This window comes from Lonchura striata, chromosome 24 (assembly GCF_050655825.1).
Source record: "Lonchura striata isolate lonStrDom1 chromosome 24, ASM5065582v1, whole genome shotgun sequence".
Lineage (NCBI taxonomy): Eukaryota > Metazoa > Chordata > Aves > Passeriformes > Estrildidae > Lonchura > Lonchura striata.
In genome coordinates this window covers 1,458,383-1,483,795 of record NC_140726.1, presented here as the reverse complement: position 1 = coordinate 1,483,795, position 25,413 = coordinate 1,458,383, and the positions used below count along the sequence as shown (strand labels likewise).

General features: G+C 54.9%; 1 protein-coding gene across 1 annotated transcript in view; it reads right to left on the bottom strand.

The window, feature by feature from the left end:
* Positions 1-24,661, bottom strand: part of ETS1 (ETS proto-oncogene 1, transcription factor) — a 79,969-nt gene extending 55,308 nt beyond the window's left edge. Inside the window, exons 1-3 of the mRNA XM_077787971.2 lie at positions 24,576-24,661; positions 16,548-16,630; positions 14,284-14,428 (exon numbers count right to left, since the gene is read on the bottom strand). Coding sequence (XP_077644097.2) covers positions 14,284-14,428; positions 16,548-16,619 — 217 coding nt within the window. The 5' untranslated portion in view covers positions 16,620-16,630; positions 24,576-24,661. The remainder of the gene's footprint in view (positions 1-14,283; positions 14,429-16,547; positions 16,631-24,575) is intronic.
* Positions 24,662-25,413: the final 752 nt, after the last annotated feature.

The window sequence follows — 25,413 nt, the reverse complement described above, 5'->3', positions numbered from 1 at the left end:
CAGTTAGTTCACCTCCTCGAGGAGGATTCTGTGGGAGGGGAAGGTCTTGGATAAGGATGAGGCCAAAGGGAAGCTGGGAAGCTGATTTGTGTTCTGTGAGATGAAACAAAATAGCCTCTGGGGCTTGGAGTTTCCTTCCAATCCGAAAAGGGGTTTTGGAGAGTGAAGAAAATCCACTCAGATGATGCATCAAACACCCCAGGGCTGCCTGAAGTATCCTGGGCCACCACAACCATCCCTGGGGGAGGTGGACATGGACCTTCTGAACACCCAACCTGCACCAGCTCCAGCCAAAAGCCACGGGAGGATTTCTCCCCATCCCAGCCCAGTTCCTTGGGCTGAGCTCCAGCACAACAGCCCAGAACTCCTAAATCACTCCAGATGTTCAGCACCTTTCCTCACACGCTCCCAAGACCCGGAAGAAATTCAGTTCCCTTCTGTCAAGGCCCCAGTCAGCAATAGTTGCAAATATTCCTTTTACCCTCTTTAAATCATTGTTTCCCACCTCTGGCTATTGCAATCATCATTTTCACACTGGGAGAGCCTGGCTGGAGGACTGGGAAGGTGGGGCAGCAGATTAATGAGCTGATTTCCTGTGGACCTGCGGCTCCAGGCTGGGAGCAGCTGGACCTGCTGCTGCAGACAGAGCTCCATCCACCCAAGGCAAAGAGAAAATTCCCATTCCTCATCCCTTGCGGAGAGGAGGCAGCAGGAAGAAGGACACAGAGGAGGAGGAGGCAGAGATTGGTTTTGTTCTAATGGGAACCAAAGCTGGCTCCTGCTTTCCAAACCCACCCTGGGGAGCAGCTGCTGGTAGAGCTTGGGTGGGAAAAAGCTGGGAAGCTTTAGGAATTCATCAGGGAATTACTAATCAGTGCATGTGCACACCCATAGGGTTCCACTGGAAAAGCACAGGGATCAACTTGATGCACACTGTTGTTGAAATCATCTTTGCCCTTCATTCAGGAAATGCAATGGTTTTACACCAAATAACCAAATTTTACATGGTTGCATCCGCAGGGCCAGGAAAAACAGCATTAAAAGAGATGCCATGGCTCACACGAAGGCCCAGAAGAGGCTACACAGGAGTCCAGCCCCAAACCCAGTTTAACATAACCCAGGAGCAGCCTCCTCAGCCCTCTGGCAGCTTCAAACCTCACAGCCAGGTCTGAGAGCTCCATTCATCCCAAATAAAGGGCAGGAGCCAAGAAAAAGCTGCCTCCCCTCACCCAGCCAGTGCCCTCGATCCCAAAGCTCTGGGAATGGCTCCACGGCCACTTGATTAATAAGGGCCCAGGGGGGAAAACCGTTTATATAACCTTGTCTTCTCTAAACTTCCTAAGTGCTTCAGAAAGTGGCTGCCCAGGAAACCCAAACTGGAATCGAAAAATATTATCCTGCCATTTATAAACATCCCTGGTGCTAATGAAGTGAGGAGCGGCAGCGACGGCCAGTGAGGGCGAGGTGCTCTTGGCAGGCGTGGGAGAGCCCCCAAACCCTGACTTCAGGTGGTTTTTGGAGGGGAAAGTGCCCCCACCATGACCCAGTGGCGTTGGAGCTGAGAGGCCCTGGGCAGGGCTTTGGGAAGAGGGATGGTTGTGGGAGTATGGCTGTGCCAAACGCAGGGCTGGGGGCAAATGCAGGGGGAGAAGGGCAGGGTGATCGCAGCCAGGCAGCAGCAGGAGGCTGAAAGCTCTCAGATCGTGCCCTGAGCTGGGAGCGTGGCTGGGTGAAGCAGCACATCCTGCTCCTGGAAAGCAGGGAGGGGATTTCGGTGCTTGCTGCACTCTGTGGGCTGAGCTGCCCAGGCCAGGCTGCTGGTGCAGGCCAGCAGAGCACGGCTGTTTACACCACTGTGCTCTGAATAAACACTGAGCAGCCCAAATTTAGCTCCTGGGTTTAAGCACCCCGCTCCTCCTCGCAGCCCCTCAGCCGCACATCCCCAGCAGACAGCCAGGACAGCAGAACACTCCAGCCCACTGCTCCATCTGCTTTCCCTGCTGGCATTTCCCACGGAGATTTGTTTGTGCATCAGCACCAGAAAACGCTGAGGTTTGCCTGGAAATATTTGGATTTGGTTTTGACAAAATACTGATGATTTCCACCCAACAATCTGTCGGTTTTGGCAGCAACAAGGAGGAAAGAGGAAAAAAAAAAAGAGGTTTTTCCTCAAGATATGGGGACTGAGCTGACACCCAGCCTGGGACTCAGCACAAGGAAAAGGCAAAGCAAAGCTACTGCGCTGCCTCATTATCCTGTCAGTCTGATTACTGCAGAGCAAGGAAAACTGCTCCTACTTCCATGGCGTGGCTGCTTGCCTGGGTGGAAACACAGACACAGGAGCCTCTGCTCTCCTGGGGTCAGGCAGGGGCTGGGTGCAAAGCTGAGGAGGAGCAGGTCTGGTCACCTCTGGAGATGTCACAGATACCCCAGGGTAGGAGCTGGTGAGGAGCTGGTCCAGGGCAAGAGGAGATGCCAGCTTTATTTCCATCACTGCCTTCCAGAATTAGGCCTGTCTCTGGAGTCTGGAAAACTGGGTTGAAATCTCCCAAGCACAGACTCTTCTGCAAGATGCCTGGAACTGACCAAATTAGAATTTTTCCACAAACAGGCTCCCTTGGGGCATCTCTTCCTTTTTTCCTTTTCTACCTCGACGCTGACATCAGTTTGACCAAGCAAGAGCTCCCTGGCCCAACTTGAACCTCAGATGTGGAGAGTGAATCACACAGAGCTGGGAGAAAGGCATTCCTGACTTCTGAAAAAGAACTGCTGCTCAGTTAAGGAGAAGGAGTTTGGGCTGGATCTCCTTAGAAATCAAATCTCCCCTTTGGTGGAGCAGTAAATTTTCTCCATTTTTCCTAAATACCAAACCCTGGCACAACTTGAGGCTTTTTTCCCTTGTCCAGTCCCTTGTCACCCCGAGAAAAGACCAACCCCCACTGGGCTCCACCCTCCTGACAGGGATTTGTGGAGATCCCAGCTTTGCATCCCAACCTGCCCTTGCAGCATCACAGGGGAAGGAAAATCATCAAAAGAGAAGTCCTGTCTGACCTCTGGGGATCAGAGGTCCCCAAAGGCAGCTCCCAGGGCACAGAGAAGCTCCTTTCAGGAGCCTAAAGCTGGAAATGAGCCCACGTGCAAAGTTCACCCTGCATCCCAAGCTGCTCCCACACCTCACTGAAGCCCTCAGCTCACATTTTGGAGTGTCCCATGACTGTGCCCCAGAGGAACCATCATCCCAACACACGCAGGGCCTGGTTATCCCTGCCTGCTTCCACAGGGGCCTGTCCCTCCCAGCACCAGCTGCACAGAGAGGAACCACGGTCCAGCTCTGCTCCAACTGCCAACAACTGACCCAGTGCAGCTTTTCCAAAGGCGATTGTTCCCGAAGCCCAGGGGGAAGGTCCATCCCAAGGGCTGGGATACTCCAGCACGTGCTGGGGACATGGCAGGCAGCTCCAGGGCTGGCCACACCAGCAGCCAAAGCTCCCTTCAGACATCTCTTTTTGTGTGCAATCTGAAGCACTTGTACAGCCCAGCTCTCCAGGGACCCTCAGCCACTCTCCTGACCTCACTGAATTAAGTACGGCAATAAAATGTGTACTGAATTAATCATCTGCATCTCCAACGTGAGAAACTGCTGTGCAGGGGCTCACAGGAGCGCTGCAGGCATTTAGGGATCTCACTCCAAGGGAAGGCAGTGGGGTTGAAATGCCTAAAGACTTTCTGGTAAGTGATAGAGCCAAGGTCTTCCAAAACCCAGCTGTAAGATCAGTCTGGTCTCCTGGATATTATCCCTGAGAACCCTTCTCCCATAAAAAGCCAGGCTGGACAGGACTTGGAGCAGCCTGCTCCAGTGGAAGGTGTCCCTGACCACAGAACAAGATGAGCTTTGAGGTCCCCCAGGCCAGCCATTCTGGGATTCTCTGTTTCCATGGCCATGGGTGCTGGGAAGAGTCACCAGGACTGGGGGCTTGGCTGGATGAGCCCCCACCCTCTGGGAAGAGGAGGTTGCCCTGTGGGGTCCTTGCAGCCCGACAGCTCCTTGCTGCAAAGCTGGGTTGAAGAGTCTGGCAGAGCAGCAAGAGATCAGGAACCCCGTATTTCCCCCAGAGGCTCCAGGTAAGGTGAGAAACATCACAGGCACAAAGCAGGCTCTGGAAAAGGAGGTGCAGAGAGCTCTTTTGGAAAGCTCAGCCCTAGGTCCACTCAGAAAAGGAGGAATCACTTCCATTCCCAATTGACAGCAGGGGCGGCTCGGGCTGATTTCTGCCTCATTTTAGGAGAGCAGAGATGCTGGGCTCTCCCAGGACATCCCTCCTAATGCTCTCCTTGCTCTCTGAGCCTGGTGCTTCTTCCTGCTGCTCCCCTCTCCAGCCTGGACAAGCTCCCAGAGCTGTGCTGGGGCACGGGACAGTCCCATCCTCCTGGAAGTGTCTCTGTGTTGGAAATAACAATTAAAGAACCCAAAGACAATCCTAATTGCCCCTCTCCCTCCCCCAAACGTCTGACAGCAGTTTCTCAGGCTGAAGTGATGCAAATAGCTCAGATAAGGCTCTGATAAAGTATCTGTGCTCTCGAGGGCTTATCTGCGCTGAACACCAACTCCAAAAATCCTGAAATTTGCCCCGTGGGACTGTCTCTGGAGCCTGATTTCCATCTGAAGCCCTGACCTCCAGAGGCTGCAGAAACAGCTCCTGTTCAAATGCATTCTTGAGATAGCAGGGTGGGACCCGGCAGGTCTGCAGCTCCCCTACTGCGGCTATCTGGGATTTGCCTCCTGCTGGGAATGTCGCAAGAGCGGGGCTGATGGCTCAAGGAACCGGCGACGGCACCTTTCACCACCCCCTCACACTCCCAGCACTGGGGGAAAACCTCTGCTCGGATGGAAAGATCACTTTCCCTTGGCTAGAGATTGCTCCGTGCTGGCTTTGCTTTCCAGGCGGAGGGAAGGCTGGTGGGACAGCTCAGGGTGATGGGAATTCCCTCAGGGACCGTGGCAGTGTGGGCATCGGGATAAGATTTGGAGTTCCTGGGGGCAAAGTCTCCCCGGTTCTCTGCCAATCCCGGCCTGGCAGGATGCAGAGGGAGGCAGCAATCCCTGGCACAAGGTCTGATGAAGCAGACCTGCCTCCCAGCAATGGCCAGTCTCTAATATTCACTTATTACCTGCTTAGCAAGCCAGCCTTTCCAAAAACACACAGAGCTGCAAAAGGTGTGAGACCTGGGAGTGACACCCATTGCTGTTCCCATTCCCATTCCCATTCCCATTCCCATTCCCATTCCCATTCCCATTCCCATTCCCATTCCCATTCCATTCCATTCCCATTCCACTCCCATTCCCATTCCATTCCCATTCCCAGTGCACAGCTCGGGATGCGAAAGCAGCTGGGAAGTCCAAGGCCAGGCTCTGAGAAGGAAAATTGGGATCTCTTTGGAAGCTGGTACAAAGGCCCCTGGGCTCTGACCTGGCCTAAGACCATTCCTTGTCCTGTGGGAGCACCAAGGGTTTCCCATCTCCTGGCCAGATCCCACATTCCGTGTGCTCTGCAGACACTGGAGTCAAAAAGAGCAGGAAGGATCCCCCCCTGGAGGATTTGTGACCAAAGAATCCACAATCTAATCATTTATACACCTCATGCAAATCTGGCAAGGATGGGAAAATTGAGTTTTCTGAAAACCTCTCAAATCTCTGCAGAAACTGCCCAAATCCCACTGATCCAAGCAGAGAGAGATTTCCTCTCTGCAGAGGTTTGCAGCCGACAGGCAGAGTTCTCAGGCAAGGATGATGATGAAATTCTATAGGATGGTTCATGAACCAGAGAAAAAAAATAATTTCCTACTAAAATTTCCCAACAGATCATTCCCAAAGGGCCGCAGAACTGCTGTGGAGTGCTGGCTCCCCTTCCACCCCCCAAAACTGGGATTGAGGGAAAACATGTGGGCAGCTCTGGGCTCCTGGGGCTCGGCAGCACCAGGGTGAACCGTGAGGTACCAAAACCGAGGGATTGAGGGAAAACCTGTGGGCAAGGTCCAGCTCACAGAGCCCCACGGCACTGGCAGCCCTAGGATTAACTACAAACCCCAAAATCCCGGGGACTGAGGGAAAATGAGTGGGCAGAGTTCAGCTCCCCGCACTGCTAGCTCAGAGTGAACCACAAGGTACCAAATCCCAGAGGCTGAGGGAAAATGCTCCATGGATGGCACTGGCAGCCCATGGGTTAACCATGAGCCCCAAAATCCCAGGGATTGATGGAAAATGAGCAGGCAGAGTTGGGCTGCAACACTGAGAGCACCAGAGTGAACCACAAAACATTGAATCCCAGGGATTGAGGAAAAACATTCCATGGATAGCACTGGCAGCCCATGGGTTAACCATGCACCCCAAAATCCCAGGGACTGAGGGAAAATGAGTGGGCAGGGTCCAGCTCTCAGCACTGAACCACAGTGCACAGTTCACTCCCAGAGTGAACCACAAGGCACCAGATCCCAGGGATTGAGGGAAAACACTCCATGGATGGCACTGGCAGCCCCTGGATTAACCAAGAGGCACCAGATCCCAGGGATTGAGGGAAAACATTCCATGGATGGCACTGGCAGCCCCTGGATTAACCATGAAGCACCAGATCCCAGGGATTGAGGGAAAACATTCCATGGATGGCACTGGCAGCCCCTGGATTAACCAAGAGGCACCAGATCCCAGGGATTGAGGGAAAACGCTCCATGGCACTGGCAGCCCCAGGGTTAACCACAGCGGCGCCCTGTGAGGCAGCGATTTCTGCTTTATTTCAGCAGGGGAAGTGTGTCCCGGCCTGATTAGCCCAATGGTTTCCTCTTTTCCCATAACCTCCAGACCCCCATGGCCTAAGTGTTTACTTTCTGAAATAAAAAATCTGCCAGTGTTTTTCTTTTTGCGGGGCATGTGTATTTTGGGAGGACTCGGGGGGAGGGAAGCGGAGGGGGAGCTGAATGGGACGGGAGGCTGGCGCACACCTCCCTCCCCTCTCCCACCCCTCACCCCAGCTCCTTCCCAGCTGCAGCCTCGGAGCTGAGGCTCCTGGCTTCGATGTGAGGAGGAGAGAGAGAGAAACGCATTAATGAGAGAGTTCAGGCTCTTGCTCCAGCAGCCATAAACACAAGGAACATCTGGAGGGAGAGAGAGGTGCTCCGAGCTGCCAGCAGCTGAAAGGATCAGGCTGTTGCAGGGTCCTGGATTCCCCACTCCTCACAGCCCCTCTGCCTGCCCTGCTGTGCTCCCCTGGCATCCCATTGTCCATCCAGGGAGAAAACACAATCAGACAATCCTAAAGGTTGGAGAAACCCTCTAAGATCACTCAGTCCAACCACCCCCCAGCAGTGCCAGGTCCACCACTAAACTGTGTCCCCCGTGCCACATTTACACTTTTTTTGAACATTTCAAGGGACAGGGATAGCACCACTTCTCTGGGAAGCCTGTTCCAAATATCTCTCCTCACTTCTGCTGTCTTCCCTGTTCCTCCCCAGCCCAGCAAAGCCCCCCTAAGTGCTGCTACAAGGGCTGGCCACGGGCAGCCAAACCCTCTGGAGAGGGTGCTTTGCTGCCCAGTGTCCCCACAGGTCATAGTTCCAAGAAATTTTCCTGGGAAGGCTCAAACACCACACCCCCCCTCCCCCAGCTGTGCTTTGTGTGGCCTGTCTGAGGTGTTTGGTGGTGCAGGATGGTTTCCACCTCTGGAAAACCCAGCAGGTACATCCATCTCACCCCATCCCTATAGAGGGGTCAGTCCTGCTCCAAGGGCACCCCAAAACGAGGTCTCTTCTGCAGGCAGCCTCAAGGCATCACAGAAACCCTGGGCAGGCTGTGGCTCAGATCCCTTCTTCCCAGACATCCCATTGTCCCTCCTGCAAGGCACACTGGAGCTCTCAGTGCTGCTGCTCATTTTTGCAGCTCCCAAACTTGAGTTCTGCCTCTTGCTGAGCTCCCACCCCCTTGTTGTACCTGAGAATCCCAGCAATCTCCAAGCTGCTCCCAAAACCCACACACCAACATTCCAGCCTTCCCCCAGCCTCATCCCAGGGTCCTGTTCCCAGCTCCATCCCTCATGCCCAGCCGACTGTGCAGCTCAAGTGGGAAAAGAGCTCTGAGCTCATTCTCTGCTGATGACCGAGGCACAGGGAGCTCCCTGGGGCTTTGTCTTGGACGGGCAGCACAGGGAATTTTCCAGAGTCAGGCAGGAAACAAATGGAAAACTGAAAGTCTGGATTTTTGTCATTCTGTTGCCTCAGAGCAAATAATCCTCTCCAAATGCTGAGCTGCAGCAGGTCCCAGCAGCACCGAGTGTCATGGGAACCCCTGGGTGTGTTTTCCTCACCTGGGAAACAACAGGACCCACAGGAGCCAGGCACTCCACGTCCCACCAACCTGAGAGCCAAGCAGGGACTGCTCATGCTTCCCAGCAGATTCAGACACACCACAGGCATCCCACAGCCCTGCAATCCATTCCCAAGGCATGGAGGGATCTCCTCTCTCCACCGACAGAGTGGAAAATGCCCTTAACAGAGAAATGATGTGTGTCCTTCAACAGCCCAGAGTGTCCCAGCACAGCAGCTGGGACTGGCCTTTAACTGGAGCCCATGGAGCACCCAGAGGTCCACAAAGGAAAAGTGAAAAACCCCATTTCAGCCCTGAACAGCTCCAGAGCCAGAGAGGCTGTGTCACCTCAGGGGCCAGAGGGTGACAACAGAGCCCAGCAGCCTCACTCAGCCCTGGGCCTGGGAGAGCTGTGGATCAGGGAGTGCTGCAGCACGTTGGGAAGGGCAGGATTTTGTGCAGGGCTTTCTCTGAGCCATGGAATGATTTCCCAGCCAGTGCATCCCTCCCCGTGGGGCTCACCCTGATTTCCTTCACCTTCCTGCACATCCTGCATTTCCCTGCTCCTGGTTTGTTAAAGAGGGTGAGGAGAGCCTGGCTGGCCCAGGGATGATTCTGGCCGGCCCAGGGATGATTCTGGCCGGCCCAGGGGTGATCCTGGCTGGTCCAGGGATGATCCTGGCCGGCCCAGGGGTGATCCTGGCTGGTGCAGGGATGATTCTGGCTGGCCCAGGGGTGATCCTGGCCAGCCCAGGGAAGGACTGGCTGGCCCAGGGGTGATCCTGGCCAGCCCAGGGAAGGACTGGCTGGCCCAGGGATGATCCTGGCTGGCCCAGGGGTGATCCTGGCTGGTCCAGGGATGATCCTGGCTGGCCCAGCGGTGATCCTGGCCGGCCCAGGGGTGATCCTGGCTGGCTCAGGGATGATCCTGGCTGGCCCAGCAGTGATCCTGGCCAGCCCAGGGGTGAGCCTGGCCGGCCCAGGGAAGGACTGGCTGGCCCAGCGGTGATCCTGGCTGGCCCAGGGATGATCCTGGCTGGCCCAGGGATGATCCTGGCCAGCCCAGGGGTGAGCCTGGCTGGCCCAGGGAAGGACTGGCTGGCCCAGCGGTGATCCTGGCTGGCCCAGGGATGATCCTGGCTGGCCCAGGGGTGATCCTGGCTGGCTCAGGGATGATCCTGGCCAGCCCAGCGGTGATCCTGGCCAGCCCAGGGGTGATCCTGGCTGGCCCAGGGAAGGGCTGGCTGTCCTGCAGGCAGGAGCAGCAGCTGTGCGTGCCCTGTGAGAAGGCGCCCATTCATCTCAGCGAGAGCGTGCGGGGGAGGCAGCGCAGCACAGGGGAGGGGGAAGTGTTGGAGGAGGCTGAGAAAAGGAAGGAGGCCGCAGTTAAAAATAGGATAAAAGGACATGAAAAAAAAAAAAAAAAAAGCAGATTTAAAAAAAAAAAAAGCTTTGCTCAGAAAATGCTCTGCAGCTGGAGAAGCCATCGGGCTGAGCCTGGTCAGCTTTACCTTCCCCCCTTCTCCTCCTCCTCCTCCCCAAGCCCCCTTCCTCCGAGCGTGGGCCTGGAAGACGGCCCAGAAAGCGCTCACAGAAAAGGTTTTCCTGCGGGGTTCTCCACTGGAAGAGGAGCAGGCAAAGGAGGGGGACACGTGGGGAAAGGCAGGGAGGCTTGGCCACGGGTGTGGGTGGCCCCGTGGGACCCCGGCCGGGCTGGGAGCCGGGCTGGGAGGAGGATCACAGCGTCCAGCCCTGCTCGGTGTGGGGACGGAGCACACCCAGGTGCTCCTCCAGCTGCAAGGTCTGGCCAAACCAGCTCAGCACCAGGGCAGCCCAGGCTGCGAGGACTTGATGCCCATGAAGCACCAGCTCAGCTTTTTGCTCTCCAGAAAATCCCTGGGATTGTTCAAGGCCAGCCGGGACACGGCTCAAAGCAGCCTGCTCTGGTGGGAGGTGTCGCTGGCAGTGGCAGGGCATTGGGATGGGGTGATCCTTAAGGTTCCTTCCAGCCCAAGCCATCCTGGGATTCTGTGATTCATTTTTCAGGGAAGCCAGGAGCACTCCCCTAAACGCCTCAGAAGTACCCAAAAGGCTGGGAGTTCCCTCAGTCCAAGGAAGCTAATTCAGAACAACAGCTGTGGAAACTTCTTCCGCTGGAGTCGGAGTGGTTCCATCCCTCATTGCCATTAACAACAGTTTTATCTCCCCTATCAGTAAGGAAAACAAATCCACTCTGAGTGCAAGGGGCTGTAAAAGTGGCCTTGGCTCCTAAAGGCAGCACAGCCAGCACTGTGTCCATGCTGAAATCGTCATGGAATCACAGAATCCCGGAGTGGTTTGGGTGGAAAGGGGCCTTAAAAATCATCTCATTCCAACACTTGCACCACGGGCAGGATGCCACCCCCTAGATCAGGTTACTCAGAGTCCCACAATACTTTGACAATTCCACTGGCAAATTTTTTCTTCCACTCCAGTTTTACATCTAACCTTGTACAGTCCAAAAAATATTCCCAGGGAGGAACACTAAGATCCTCTTTCCTTATGAATTCACCGTAAGGTGCTAGGTGTGGCTTTCTGCATCCTTCCAGCAGCGCTTTGGGCAGGCACGCCTGCACTTGGGGGGCAGATGGAGCAGTCAAGGTGCCTTTACAGAGCTGGTGCCAAGGAGCAGAGCTCTGTCCATGAGCAGCCAGCAGCTCCTCTCTGGATGGCCTTGTTCTGTCACATCTGGGCTGGGCCGTTCCTTCCTGTGGTGATCCCTGGGCACTGACATTCCCAACACGTGCACCACACATTGTGGTACAAGCTGACAAATAAAACTGAACTCCAGTCCATTTTCAAATGTTGGCCTTTCAAGACAAAAAGACTCCACCCCTTCTTGCTTTATCTGTGAGCTAAATCCACATCAGGCTTTCCTTTATCCATATCACAGAATAATCTTATCAGCTTCAAGCACAGTGTAAATAAACTTGCCCAAGCTTCAAAGGCAAAGCATCTTCCCTAAACACAAGCAGCCCTCAAACTCTTAGAAATGTTGTGGGTTTCTATTGCAGGAGGATATATTCACACTTGCATTTTCCTTGTTGACTTGTTTCTTTCACCAACATCAAGACCATGAAAACCAAAATAGCCTCTGGTGCAGCAGAAGAATAGATGACAAATGGTTTTCATGTGCAGCTGAGACACAAAGGAGAAATGAAAGGCTGTTCCTGGCCCCATATACAAATAAGAGTTTCCTCTCATTTAAAATTAGAAACTGCTCTAGACTGAAGAACCAGCAACAGTAAAAAACAAATCAGAGAAAGAGCACCTTGCAATGCAACAGGAAGAACTGAAAAGTAACTTTTAGGTATTGCAAGAGAGCCAGGGGCCTGTCCTGCTCATCCCAACTCACTAAAAGCTGAATCAAAACCTGTGGAAGACAGCAACAGTTTGGATTTCCTTCCCTGGTTTCACTAATGTTTGAGGCAGGCTCCAGCCTCTCCAACGAGAAAGTTCACAGAGCCATGGTGGAGTAAGGAAGATCTGGGCTGCAGATATGTTGGTCCCTGGAGACAGCACTTTCACAGAAAACAGGAGAGGGTTGGGGGAAAAAAAACCTAAAAAAACTTTCCAGGCACAGATTTGTAAAATGTTTGAGCAAATCCAAATGCTGCCAGGGCAGATTGCATCAGAGCAGAGCTGACATCATGCTGAGAGAGGTCACTCACAGGACTTGAGCAAATAGCTGGAATAAGGATGCCTGGGAATAGCAGAGGGGCTTTGCTCCAGCCACAGGCACAGCTCTCTGTGTCCATCTCCTGCTCACACTCAAGTGCTCACCAAAGGAGAAAGGAAAAAAAACCCAAATGCCTGAACCTTTGCCAAGGAGAGATCTTGAAGTGCACATCTGACCCAGCAGTCACTGGTTCTGCTGAACTCCTCAGCTGCAGAAAGGCCCTGAACACCAGTGCTTTCCCTCCCCAGGGGCCTGTGAGCACCACTAAGGAGCAGGAACGTTCCCAGGAGAGCTGCACGTGCCACAGGGGAGCTTACTTGGGATTTAAGTGCTTCAGGACAGGCTTATGTGGGACTGAAGTGAAACATCAACTTCACCGTGGCCCTCGGCACAGGTCACCGTTGTGCAGCTTGAGCTCTTTCTGTTGGTTCTGTGGCCAGGCCATGCTGGGGGTACCTGAGCCCTGAGCTGCTCCCTCCTCACCCAGCCCAGGCCAGAGCACACCTGCCCTGCCAGCTGCTCATCCAGGACTCCTGGAATCCCAGGCTGGGCTGCCTTCCATGGAACCTTAAAGCTCATCTCATCCCACCCCACCTTCCACACCACAAGGAAGGGCCCAAAGTGTAGCTCAGCATGAAAATTCAGCTGTTGAGGCAAGAACCTGGTGCTTTTCTAGCAGCTTCCAAACTCTAAAGGTGTAGGAGACCTCAGCCAGGCCCAGGCAGGGAGGTGCTTCAGCTGATGGCCTAGCGTGGCCACTCCTCTCCAGCTCTGGTGACCACCAATCTCCCAAGGAATCAAAAAATCCCAGAACTGGGTTGGAAGAGACCTTAAAGCCCATCCAGTAGCACCTCCAGCCATGGGCAGTGACACCTTCCACCATCCCAGGCTGCTCCAGGTGTCCCAGCCTGGGACACTTCCAGGGCTGGGCAGCCACAGCTGCTCTGGGCACGCTGTGCCAGTGCAAAGCACCGAGTTACAAGAGACCCAAAATGAGCAGGGTGCAATGGGAATTTGGGAATCCCAGTTTCCTTGCAAGCCTCCCTGGATGCCACCTTGCACAGCCACTGGCCAGGAGCCACACCATCAGTCCTGCAAAGGGCAGGAGCAGTGCAGACGATGCAGCCAGCAGCTTGGCAGGGGCACCCTGCCCACAGGACCCTCCCAGAGAGCCAGGGAGCAGCAAGCAGGGCACACAGAACTTCAAAATTCCAAAAACCAGCAAAATCACCAGCTGAAAGGGGAGAGGAGCATTCCCACAGCACGGCAGGGAAGAAGGAAGCTGCCATCCTTCAGCATCACTTCAATAGCAGGAAAACAGATACAAAACCCCCATATTTAAGGGTTTTTTCTGCTTTCTGGGCCAATCTTCGCTAAGGGAGCCCGTTGGCACCATCAAGGCAGGCACCAGCCTGGTGATGCTGTGCCTGAGGGTGGCACTAAGGGCAAAAACCCCAGAACATGAAGGCAGGACTGGGTCAGAAAGCAAATCTGGAACGACACTTGGAGGGGACGCAACAAATAGAGCCCGGCGGGGTTCAGGCTCGTTTTCCAGCTGAGGCTGCCCCGAGCACCCCAGAACAGGGGAGGTGCCACCCCCTGTCCTACCCATGCCACCCCCTGTCCTATCCCTGCCACCCCCTGTCCTATCCCTGCCACCCCCTGTCCTACCCCTGCCACCCGTCCTACCCCTGCCACTTGCATATCCAACCTGTGCCACCTCCATGTCCTACCCATGCCACACCTGTATCCTACTCGTGCCACCCCGTGTCCTACGCCTGCCACCCCCTGTCCTACCCATGCCACTGCCATGTCCTACCCATGCTACTTGCATATCCAACCTGTGCCACCTCCATGTCCTACCTGTGCCACCCCCTGTCCCACCCGTGCCACCCCCTGTCCCACCCATGCCACCCTGTGTCCCACCCATGTCATCCCCATGCCCCAGCCATGTCCCACCTGTGCCAGCCCGTGTCCCACCCATGCCAGCCGGTGTCTCAGCCGTGTCCCACCCGTGCCAGCCCATGTCCCACCCATGCCAGCCGGTGTCTCAGCCATGTCCCACCCGTGCCAGCCGGTGTCCCACCCATGCCAGCCGGTGTCCCAGCCGTGTCCCACCTGTGCCAGCCCGTGTCCCACCCATGCCAGCCGGTGTCCCAGCCCGTGTCCCACCCATGCCAGCCCGTGTCCCAGCCGTGCCCCAGCCGTGCCCTACCCGTGCTGCAGTGCTCCAGCCCGGTGGGCACCTCCTGCGTGGCGGGCTCGTCCCAGAGCGGGCAGCAGGGCCGGGGCGGGCAGCAGGAGGCCGGGAAGCCACACGTCCCCCAGGGATCCTCGCAGGGCCCGGGCAGCCCCGGCTTCTGCAAGGAGCAGGGGGAACCGTCAGGGCAGCGGGACCCCAAAGGTGCGGGGCACTGGGGCTGCCCCCAAAATCGGGCAGCAAACCCTGCCCGGCAGCTCCAGCTCAGCTGCCTGAGGGGCGCTGGGCAAAAAGGGCATTTTTTAAAGCAAGACGAGGGAAATGTGAAGGTCAGGGTGAGGCTGAGGCGGGCAGCATTGCAGCTGGGGGGTCTCCATGGGGACACCTCCATGGCACAGCTTTGTTCCACTCCCCACAGCTGGAAATGCCATTTTTAGGCAGCAGTAAGCCCCAAAAGCCCACAAAATGTGTGAGGTCACCAGGGGGTGCACTGACAGGGAGTCATATTTATATTCCTCTTCCTATTTATAGGGATATTATTTGGGATTATTTTCTTTCTATTTGGGTTGTTTACATTGGTTTTATTGGTGTGTCCACAGATAAGTTTATACATGTGGTAAGCACACGTGGGTATATGAGTTATACACCTCATATGAAATGTACAGATGCATATATAATTTATATAACATAATGTATAATTACCCAAACATTACATAATACACTGTATTATTATGTGTTAACACACAATGCATTATAGATGTACTAATTATATGGGTGATATAAGAATTTATACACCCACGCCTATGTAATTCTAGCTTATAACTCTGTATAAATTCCACAGTTATTTTTATTGTATATGAAGCTAAATTTGTACTTTATAAAGAAAATACATGTCTTACGCATAGATATAGAGGTATTTAGAAACATAGATTTTTTTTTTTTTTAATTGGGAACAAAGCTTTAATAAATAATTCCAGGATGTAATTTTCATTTTATTTTGTACACACCTATTTTATACATATATATTTATGTATATATGTACACACCATATTTATTATGTGCATCTGTGTGCATATTTTATATATATATTTACCATGGACGCACACACAAATGCATATATAGCATACAATAAATACGTTGCATTTAAATGTTTGTCTCCCTAGAAGAGGACAATACCATGCACATGCCTATAAATAAATGCAGGATGTTTGAATTTTTTATCATTGTTACCATTTCCCTGTGGGGGAATAGATTTCCTTGACGGCAAATCAATATTTAAAAGCCAAATGCTTGCTTGGAGCCATTTAAAGGAAAGCTATGAAGCTGCCTTGGGAATATTTCATGGCTCAGGACAGGCTTTTCTTCCCAGTTTGGGGAAAATGTCGGGTTTTAGCACAAGTTCTGTGCAGCCTGAGGTGTCAGCCCAGAGCTTATCTGACCTCTAACGCTCAGCAGTTCTTTGGACAAATGGTTAGAAATGTCATTTCTCTAAGTAGAGATCTGATTTCTCTGAGTATATTTCTCTGATTCATTGAAATATAGATCAGATTTCCCTAAATATGGATCCGATTTTCCTAAAAAAGGCTCAAATCCCTGCCCAGCCTGTCCCAGGATCACACTGCAACCTTTATTACACACAGCCCCCCATCAGCTGCAAAGGGAACAGAGCTGGCTGGGGAGAGGGAGCACCGGACACCCCAAAACTCCGAGGAGCACGGGCACCTCTCCCCCCTGCTCCGTGGGATCCCGCTGCTCCCAGGTGACAGTGCTGCCCCTGACAATCCTCCCAGCGCCAGCGCAGGGAATCCCACCAGGATCCCATTTCCAGGGGACGTTTGCAGGCTCAGAGGGTCAGAGAAGCTCTGGGTAAACGCTTGGAATTCAGGACTGCCCTGAACTAAAACCATGGATCCTCAGGAGATGGCACCGAGCTGGGTCAGGCCTGGAGAAATCACAGCAACCCGAGAGAAAGCTGCCGGGGTGGGAAAGCAGCCCCCGTTCCTGTCTTTTACAGAGGCATGGAGAGATTTGGGATGGAAGGGACCTTAAAGACTGTCTCACTCCAAGTCCTACCTACACCTTCCACTCTCCCAGGTGGCCCCAAGCCCCAGCCTGGCCTTGGACACTTCCAGGGATCCAGGGGCAGCCACAGCTTCTCTGGGCAACCTGTGCCAGGGCCTGCCCACCCTGCCAGGGGAGAATTTCTTACTAAAATCTAATCTGTGCCCAGCCTCATTCAGTGCAAGGCCATTCCCCTTGTCCTGTCCATCATTGCTTACCATCATTCCAGGCCAAGCCAAAGGATAAGGAGCTGCATTGCCGATGGTTGTGTCCATATAATAACTCATCATCTTGGAGATGCCTGCAGGAATGGAGAGGGGCATTAGATTCCATGCCATAAAAACTGACAGCACCAGCTAAATCCATGCTTTCCACAGCTGTATAAAGCTTGGAGCAGACTGTCACCTTAAGGAGTTTAGGCTGGAAAAGTTAAAAGGAAAAATACCTGGATTAATAGGAAATACTGTGATTAGAGGGGTCACATCAACAATGCAGCACCCAGATGCAGGAGTGTGACCAGGGGAGAGCCTGACAATGGGGAATGAATTATCACCTGCAAGCTGAGGGAGCTGCTCTGAGGGAAGATGAGATCATATTTCCTTTGCTGGAGAATTGGTGGGAAATTGTTGCCAATATTTTTCTTTTAAGAGAGAGGAAAAAAAACCAAAAAAGGCAGTTTGTTGAGATCAACACCTTTCCTGTGAAAGCTTTGTCAGGCCCAGTCTGTCTCACAAAGGACTTTGCCGCTGTCAGGACAAACCCTCTGGTTTTGCACATGAGTTTAGGTTTCCCTCGCTGAATCGCTGCCTTGAGTCCCACGTGGAATTCCTCACACGGGATTCCCTCTCCTGAGCAAGTCCTCCTGCCAGAGCTGCTCATTAGCTGGGAGTTTTAATCATCCCTGAACCCATCTGGGAGCTGCAGTGTGGCTCTGCTATCAGAGCTGTGGGTCCAAGGCACCGTCTGTGTTTGGGGGATGTGACTCCAGGGTGCTGGGAGGACAGAGGGAAGGGGAACAGCCTGGCTGGGCAGGGCTGGCCGGGGCAGGATGGGACCTGGAGCCATGGGAATGGCTGTTCCCAGCCTGCTGAGGCAGAGGAGCTGCTGCAGCCTCCCCGAGGACACAGCTCGGCTCCTGGGGAGCCCCTCTGCACTCCTCAGAGCCCTGGGCTGTGGCCACTGCAGCTGCAAACCCCCGGCTGAGTGCCCTTACAACAGAATCCCAGAAGCGTCCAGTCCAACCCGTAACCTGGCCCTGCCAGGCCCACCACTACCCCAAGTGCCACTTTACACATTTTTGGAACACTTCCAGGGAAGGGGACTGCACCGTGCCCTGGCCAGCCGTGCCAGTGCTTGGCAAACTTTGAGTGAAGAAATTTTCCTGATATCCAACTTAAACCTCCCCTGGTGCTACCTGAGGCTGTTTCCTTTACTCCTATCACTTGCTTCCTGGGAGAACAGGGAACTCCTCCTGGAGGCCCTCCTTACAGGGAGCTGTGCAGAGCCAGAATTCACAGAATCACTGGGTTGGAAGAGACCTTCAAGGTCATCAAGTCCAACCCAGCCCCAGCACCTCAACTAAACCCTGGCACCCAGTGTCACATCCAGGCTTGTTTTAAAAAGGGACCCCCAAGCCTCCTTCTCCTCAGGCTGAGCTCCTTTCCCAGCTCCCTCGTCACACTCCACATGTTCTGTGCTCAGCTCTTCTCAGCAGAACCAGCACAACCACATCACCTCCAGCCTCCAGCTCCACACCGGACCCTTGATCATCTCCTGGAGGCCCCGGGATCATCTCCAGCCTTCCCTCCGGTCCTTGCCCGGGGGTTTTGCTGCTGCTGGATCTCTGCAGTTCTCCACCCTGGGGAAGGGCAAGCTGCTTTGGCTGTGTCTCACTCAGCACCTCAGCAAACAGGGACCCCCAGAGCATCTCCCCCGTGCCCTGTGAGTAATGGCCCAACACAAAACACCTGCATGTGCACAGTATTAAATTGTCATCATTTCCTGCTCGTTATTACTAACTCTGCCTCGAACACCAGAATATTTTTTTTTTCAAACTTCTCTTTTTTAATTCACAAGACTGAAAACTACCCCTACGTGGTGGAAGAACAACCAGCCTATTTCTCTTTGTGCTGTACCCAAAACCACATCGAGTGCGAGTTCGTGTGGCTGAGAAGCCTTAACTAATCTCAGCATCTGTGCACGCCCTGCCAGCCCGCCCCAGCGAGGCGTTAAAACGCCTCGGCTTCAATCTCCCTGCAGCTGGGGCAGACAAAGTGCACGGAGCCCATTGCTGCAGGCTGAGTGAGCACAGAACGTTTGGGTTCGAAGGGGCCCTAAAGCTCACTACCCCTGCACTTTGCCATGGGCAGGCGTGGGAATCCAGGGTTTCCCTCTGGCTGCCCGGGCAGGGTCAGGAACCCCCCTGGACAGAGCCCCCAGAGACACTGGCTGTGATCTCTGCCCATGGAAAAGAGTTTTCAATCTTACAGGATGAGTTACAAGCTCTGAGTGTTTGATAGAAGTAATTATTAAGTGTGGCACGGGTGCAAAAGTAAAATTTTAGGATTCTAGATGAGGGGTCCAAAGGGGACAAGATGGAGGAAATTGGGTGTGCCTTGTCCTTTTTCTCCTTCTTCATGCCCTCCATGTCTCACTGTGGTGTTGGCATTTTTCTGTTGGTTCAGGCTGGGGACACACTGTCCAACGTAGGTGACAGATATTGGCACGTTCTTGTAAATGCAGCCCAGGGAGTTTCTGGTATTTAATGTTTGTCACATCCCCCTGAGGGCAGAGCCCCACACGCTGCCCTGCAGGACAGAGCTGGGCAGGGCAGCAGAACATGTGAGAGATAAACAGAATAAACAACCTTGGAACCAGCACAGATCAATTATGGCTTTTCTTTGGCAGCGGGGCTGACAGACAGAGACTTTCCACAATCTCAGAATCATCAATACCTCAGATTCCGACAGGCAGGGACACCTGCCACGAGCCCAGGCTGCTTTAATCCCCGTCTAAGCTGGCCCTGAGTGCTCCCAGGGTGGAGCATCCCTGGCATGAAGGGCAACCCTAACGCAGGGCAAGGTGCTCAATCCCAGCCCATCACACACCTGAGCTTCAGCACCATCCCAGGTAAACACGGGCTGGCCCGTGCCCCAAAGCAAAGGTTGATGCTGCCAAACAAGGCAGGACAGACAGGGCGGAACGGAGCCGGAGAGAGCTGGGGCTGCTCACCTGCCCCAGCGACACCCACGTGTGCAGGGGTGAGGGCTCCCAGCCCCAGGGAGCAGCAAGCAGCACCCCCTGCTCTGCTCTGCAGCTCGTGCAGCGGCAGCTGGGGTTCGGTTTGGGGTTTTCTCCCCTTTGGTGGAGGCACCTCGCCTGCAGCAGCTCTGAGAGCCGGCTCATGCCTCGCTGGCTGTCCTTTGCATCTTTCTCAGGCTGAACCTTCCAGGGGGGCAGCACACGCTGCTGCTCGAGGCCGTGGTGTGCGCTGAGCTCAGCAGCACCAAACCCAGCCTGACACCCAGGACAGGCTTCACGCAACAAGGAATAGCAATAGGATTTAACCAGGGCTGCAAGGCAGCCCCAGCAGCTCCCTCACCAGCCTGCAAGAGCTGAATTAGCATCTCTAGACAGCAGCTCTAAGACATTTAGAGCCAGTTTGCTTTCTGGTTTCTCTTCCCCTCCAAAGTGAGCTGTTAAAAAGCACAAGAGAGGCGCAGGAACACAACACAAAACTCAGCAACAATTTGCATCCCCATCTCTGTGGATTCAAGAGAAGCCCTGGTTAAACACAAATTAAACCAGTTCCTCAATGTGATACCGGTTTTGTGGGTGACAGTGGTTAAAGGGCAGAGAACACGGGCTGGAGGCTGTGAAAAGGACCTAGAATTACAGAATCCCAGAAGGGACCATTCCAAGCCCCCACTGTGGATGGCAGGGATGGCACCAGGTAGGTGACATGCCCTGCTGGAAAAGGCAGGTGAGCAGATCCTGTGCGTGAAATAATTGTGCTCTGGAAAAGGGAGTGTGGAAAACGAGGCAGGGACAGCACAGAGGGAGCTCTGCTGTGCTTTGTCCAGGCTAATTTTAACAGAACTTCCACCACTTCCCAAAGGAAACTACTTCACAGCCCAAAACATCTCTCACTGTCAGCAAGTTTCCCTGATGGCTGAGCGATATTTCGCTTCTCTTCAGCTTCCTCTAAGAAGAGCCCACAGAGTTCCTCTCCTCCCCTGGATGCTGCCAGGGAGCTCAGCTGAGCTCCATTCCAGGCTGGAGCTCTCCGGGCAGGTAATTTGGCTGATACTGAGGAAATCACTGCAGATTTACATCAAGATAATCCAGAGCCACAGCTTGCTGAGAGATGCTAGTAAATAGAGGGGAATCTGAACTGTTTGGTAAAATCCTTAATGATTTAACAGCTTGACTTCAGCTCTATTGTTTGCTCTTATTATTCCTGTCCTATTGTGAAAACATGTGTGGGAGAACCAGCATTTATTTTGGGACTTGATCAAGTACCAGCCAAAGCTATTACACTCTTGGGTCATTTCTAAACTAAATTAAAATTTTAATTTCATTTCAACATCCATCCCTCCTCTTTTACAAGGTTGGGTTTGTTGCTTTTTCAGGTTTGTTTTTTTTTTTTAATTTTAAGTCAATTATCAAGCTTGGTTTAAAAAGGGAAACGCTGTTTGTGCTCATGATTAACACACACTCCCCTGTAGAAGTTGGGAAGGAGTTTAAAAAGAACATTAGATATAAGTGAGCTTTGTCTGTTGGATATATGAAGACACTTCATGGTTGTTGTTTGTTGTTCAGTTTTATGTTTGCAGAGGGAAGTGGAGCGATGCCCCAGTGACTTCCCAGTGGCAGAGTCAAGTCCCATCTCTGTTTCCCAGTTTAATGCTCCCTCCATGGCTGTGCTGCAAGTGCTGAGGCTCCGACTGTTCCCCAGTTCCTGAGCTGCTGCACCACACTCGGCTCCATCCCACATCCCCCAGCCCCAGCCGGGCACCAGGGAAGTGTCACTGCAGGGTGGCACACCTGGGACAGCCACCAAACCCTGTTTGGGTGCTTTCCTCCCTCCCAATACACTGAGAAAATTCCTTTTCATGGGGCCCACCGAGAAGCCAGGAGGATGGGGCAGCATCAGCAACCCCACCAAAATATTTCTGCCTTCAAGAAGGCGAATCAAGGCTTTAGGAACCTGCAGCAGCCCCTGCCACACACCCACCCTCCTCTGGCTGACCCAGAGCTGCTCAGGGATAACCACTTCATTTTTGCATCGAGCAATAATTTATTATCTTTGAGAGGGTGGGGCGAAGAGCCGGTGGAAATGACATCCTTCCGCCGGCTTTAACCCTTGGGATCCGGGCGCTTTCCAGGCCGCCTGCCAGCCCGTTCCCAGGGGAAGAAGGGGATGTTGATCTGTTGGCATCTTAGAAACCTCCTCCCATTCATCAGCCCCTGGCACCGCCTCGCACAGAAGGAGCATCCCTAAGGCAGGAGCGGCGGGCAGGAGTGTGCTTTCTGCCACGGTTTTAACAGATTGGCCGCACGATATCCCACATTTCTTACGATTTTACAACTTTAGAGTGTTCGCACGCTGTGGGGCAGAGGGCGGGCAGTAGGAGGTGCAGCGGTAACAGCAGAGCAGCAATGGCCCTTCTGCACCGGCTGGGAATCTGCGGGAGGTGAAAGGGCCGGAGAAGGTGCCCGGGGAAAGTGAGGGGCGAGGCCGGGGATGCGAGCCCCGGGCCGGGCTGAGGATGCGAGCCCCGGGGCAGGGCGGAGGATGCGAGCCCCGGGATCAGACCCAGGATGCGAGCCCCGGGATCAGACCGAGGATGCGAGCCCCGGGATCAGACCCAGGATGCGAGCCCCGGGGCCGGGCTGAGGATGCGAGACCCGGGATCAGACCCAGGATGCGATCCCCGGGATCAGACCGAGGATGAGAGCCCCAGGCCGGGCTGAGGATGCGAGCCCCGGGATCAGACCGAGGATGCGAGCCCCGGGGCCGGGCTGAGGATGCGAGCCCCGGGGCCGGGCTGAGGATGCGAGCCCCGGGGCCGGGCTGAGGATGCGAGCCCCGGGGCCGGGCTGAGGATGCGAGCCCCGGGGCCGGGCTGAGGATGCGAGCCCCGGGCCGGGCTGAGGATGCGAGCCCCGGGGCCAGGCTGAGGATGCGAGCCCCGGGATCAGACCGAGGATGCGAGCCCCGGGGCCGGGCTGAGGATGCGAGCCCCGGGACCGGGCTGAGGATGCGAGCCCCGAGCCCTGTCAGGGATCAGCGCTCTGCGGGGATGGGGCAGGGGCCGCCTGCAGCGCATCCCCCGCTGCTCCAGCAAGGGGCTCTTCCCTCCCCCGGTGCCTGTCAGATCTGAGGGCATCTCAGGAGCCTTCCCGTTTGGCTGGACAAGCTGTGGCTGGGACGGGTGACAGCGGCCGTGGAAGAGCGCCAGAGTGGTTCAAGCTTGGCCCAGTCTCACAAAGCCCTGGCTCTCTGTGCTTGGAGTAAATTGCGTTTTCTCTGCATTTCTCCTGGCTCTCTGCTCATTCATCGATTACTCAGCTGCTAATTAAGCGAAGATAATGCCCCCAGCAGATGCACAGCGAGCTGACAGCACGGGTCAGGCAGGAGAGGGTTTAGGTGGGATGCCAGAGCTGTTGCCATTAGATCAGCCTGCTCTGCCCTGGCTCACAGCAGCCACTGGCAACTGCAGGAGGATGTGAAGGGAGGGTTAATTAGGTCAGCTCTTGTTTCACTCACGAATTTGCCTCTGTGAAGCAGTAAGCTCAGGCACAATGCCATGGGCCAGGCCCTCAGCTGGGACAGAGCACAAGGGGAATGAACAGGAGCAGTGTCCCGCTGTTCAGAGGGGGATCCCTGCCCTCTCACACCTTCCCCATCCCACAGAGCCCAGCCTCTCCCGTGGCACAGGGGCTTGGGCAGGGCTGCACAGCGAGCTGGGATCCCCCGGGATCCCTGTGGGACCCTCAGCTTGACACCTGGAGCAGGCTCCCAAACCTGCTCTGAACATCCCACCAAACCCGCTCTTCCACAGGGCCCCAAACCACCGGGGAAGGTGGGGTTACCTCCTGTTTCTTTGTCCCTCATCTTGCCAGATGGGAAAGAGCTTAGTGACACGGAGGGGCACACGGTCCCTCCCGCAGAGCTCCGTGGTGAACCTGAGGACAAGGGACACACACACACCCCAGTGCTGGGGAGCACCTCGGGCTTCCACACACCCCCAGCCGCTGGGCAAGCAGCAAATGCCCCATAAGCCAGGCCTGGCAGAGCATTACTGGCAGACAGGCGGGGAGAGCTGCACAGGAGCAGCGGGGCAGGAGCAGCAGGGATCACCCCGAGGTGCCCGCTGGCAGGAGCGGAGGCTGGAGGGGGCTCCAGCATGGGTGGCCACAGGCACAGCAGTGATTTACAGACTCACGGGAAAGGGAAGGCCCTGGCCGGGCTCCTCAGGGAATCCCAATTCCCTCTGCCTGAGCCAGGCTCCTCAGGGAATCCCAATTCCCTCTACCTGGGCCAGGCTCCTCAGGGAATCCCAATTCCCTCTGCCTGGGCCGGGCTCCTCAGGGACTCCCAATTCCCTCTGCCTGGGCCGGGGGGGCAGGATTCTGCTCTTCCCAAAGAATGGCAGCACATCCCTGTGGTTTTCACACTCCAGCTTCTCCCAAAAGCAAATGCTGGCACCTGTGGCACTCTGGGACCTTTAGGGGATGGCATCACCATGGAAAACACCTGGAGGGGTCATAGCAAATTCTTCCAATCATCCCTGCAAAGCAGGAATCAGCCCTGGGTCTGTCTGTCCCATCCTGGGCACTTTGGATCTGCCCTCCCTCCCAGCAAAACAAAACCATATTACACCAAAACCGAATTACAATTCAGAACAGCAAAGGAACTGCAAATTTAATTCACTGTACTAATGCCAGTGCATAGCCTTCCACCTCTATGAGGAAAACAATAATGTTCTCCTAAATGTCCATATAAGATTTATGTACTAAATATATATATATATATATATAAATTTTTAAAGGGAAGCATCATCTAAGACATTTATAGAAGATCCTGCAGTAGCAAATACACAAATTAATTACTAGGTGAAACTGGAAATTGAGAGAGGAAAAGTAAATCACCACAAACCAAATCTGAGGTGTCCTGAAAACGTCCGCAGGTACCTCCAACCCCCGAAAGAGTTCAAAGAGCCTCTCCCCTCACCACTTACGGCTCAGCTGAAGGACCCGGGGAAAGGCTTTATATCCTCCACGGCTTCGCACACTCGTGGCCGCTCTCGTCCCAGCCACCTGGTGCTGTCCGCGCCGGAGCCGGGGAGGATGGAAATGCCATCGCGTCCGAGGCAGGGCTGCTATTCAAAGGCAGGGGGAGTGGTCAGCCCCGCACCCAGGCGCTCGGAGGCCGCCGGCCAGGAACGAGCCACCTCTGGCCGATGGCACGGAAACAAAACCTGGGGAAACAAAACCTTCTGCTGGGAGCGGGGCTGGGCGCAGCGCCCTGCCGGCCCCGCGTGGGGCGGCCCGTGGGTGCCGCGCCGTGCCGTGCCGTGCCGTGCCGTGCCGTGCCGTGCCGTGCCGTGCCGTGCCGTGCCGTGCCGTGCCGCGCCGTGCCGTGCCCTGTGCATCCCCGCGGCTCCAGCCTGCCCGCCGAGTCCCGCGAGCGGAGCTTGTCCTGCCCAGCGAGCGATCAGGGCTCGCAGGGCACGGCCAGGTGCGCTGCCAGCGCTGACCCCAAACCCAGCCCAGCAGCTGCCCCTGCCCCAGGGCAGAATTCCCTTCCCCAAAGGGCCTGGCCCCGCTCTGCGCCCGCTCCCGCGGCCCCAGGGCTCTGCTCTGCCTGCTGCCTTACCCCAGCCCGGGAAGGATCCCCCCGCTGCAAACCCTGCGGGCTCTGGGCACGCACCTCTGCAGCCCAGGAGCCCCGGGAGCCGCTGCTCGCTTTGGAGCCCTGGAGGCTGAGGGAGCCTCGCTCCGTGGGGAGCTGCAGGGGGAATTCGCTCGCTGGCAGCGCTGGGAGCCGCCGGCTCAGCTCTGCCAGGGGCGGATGCC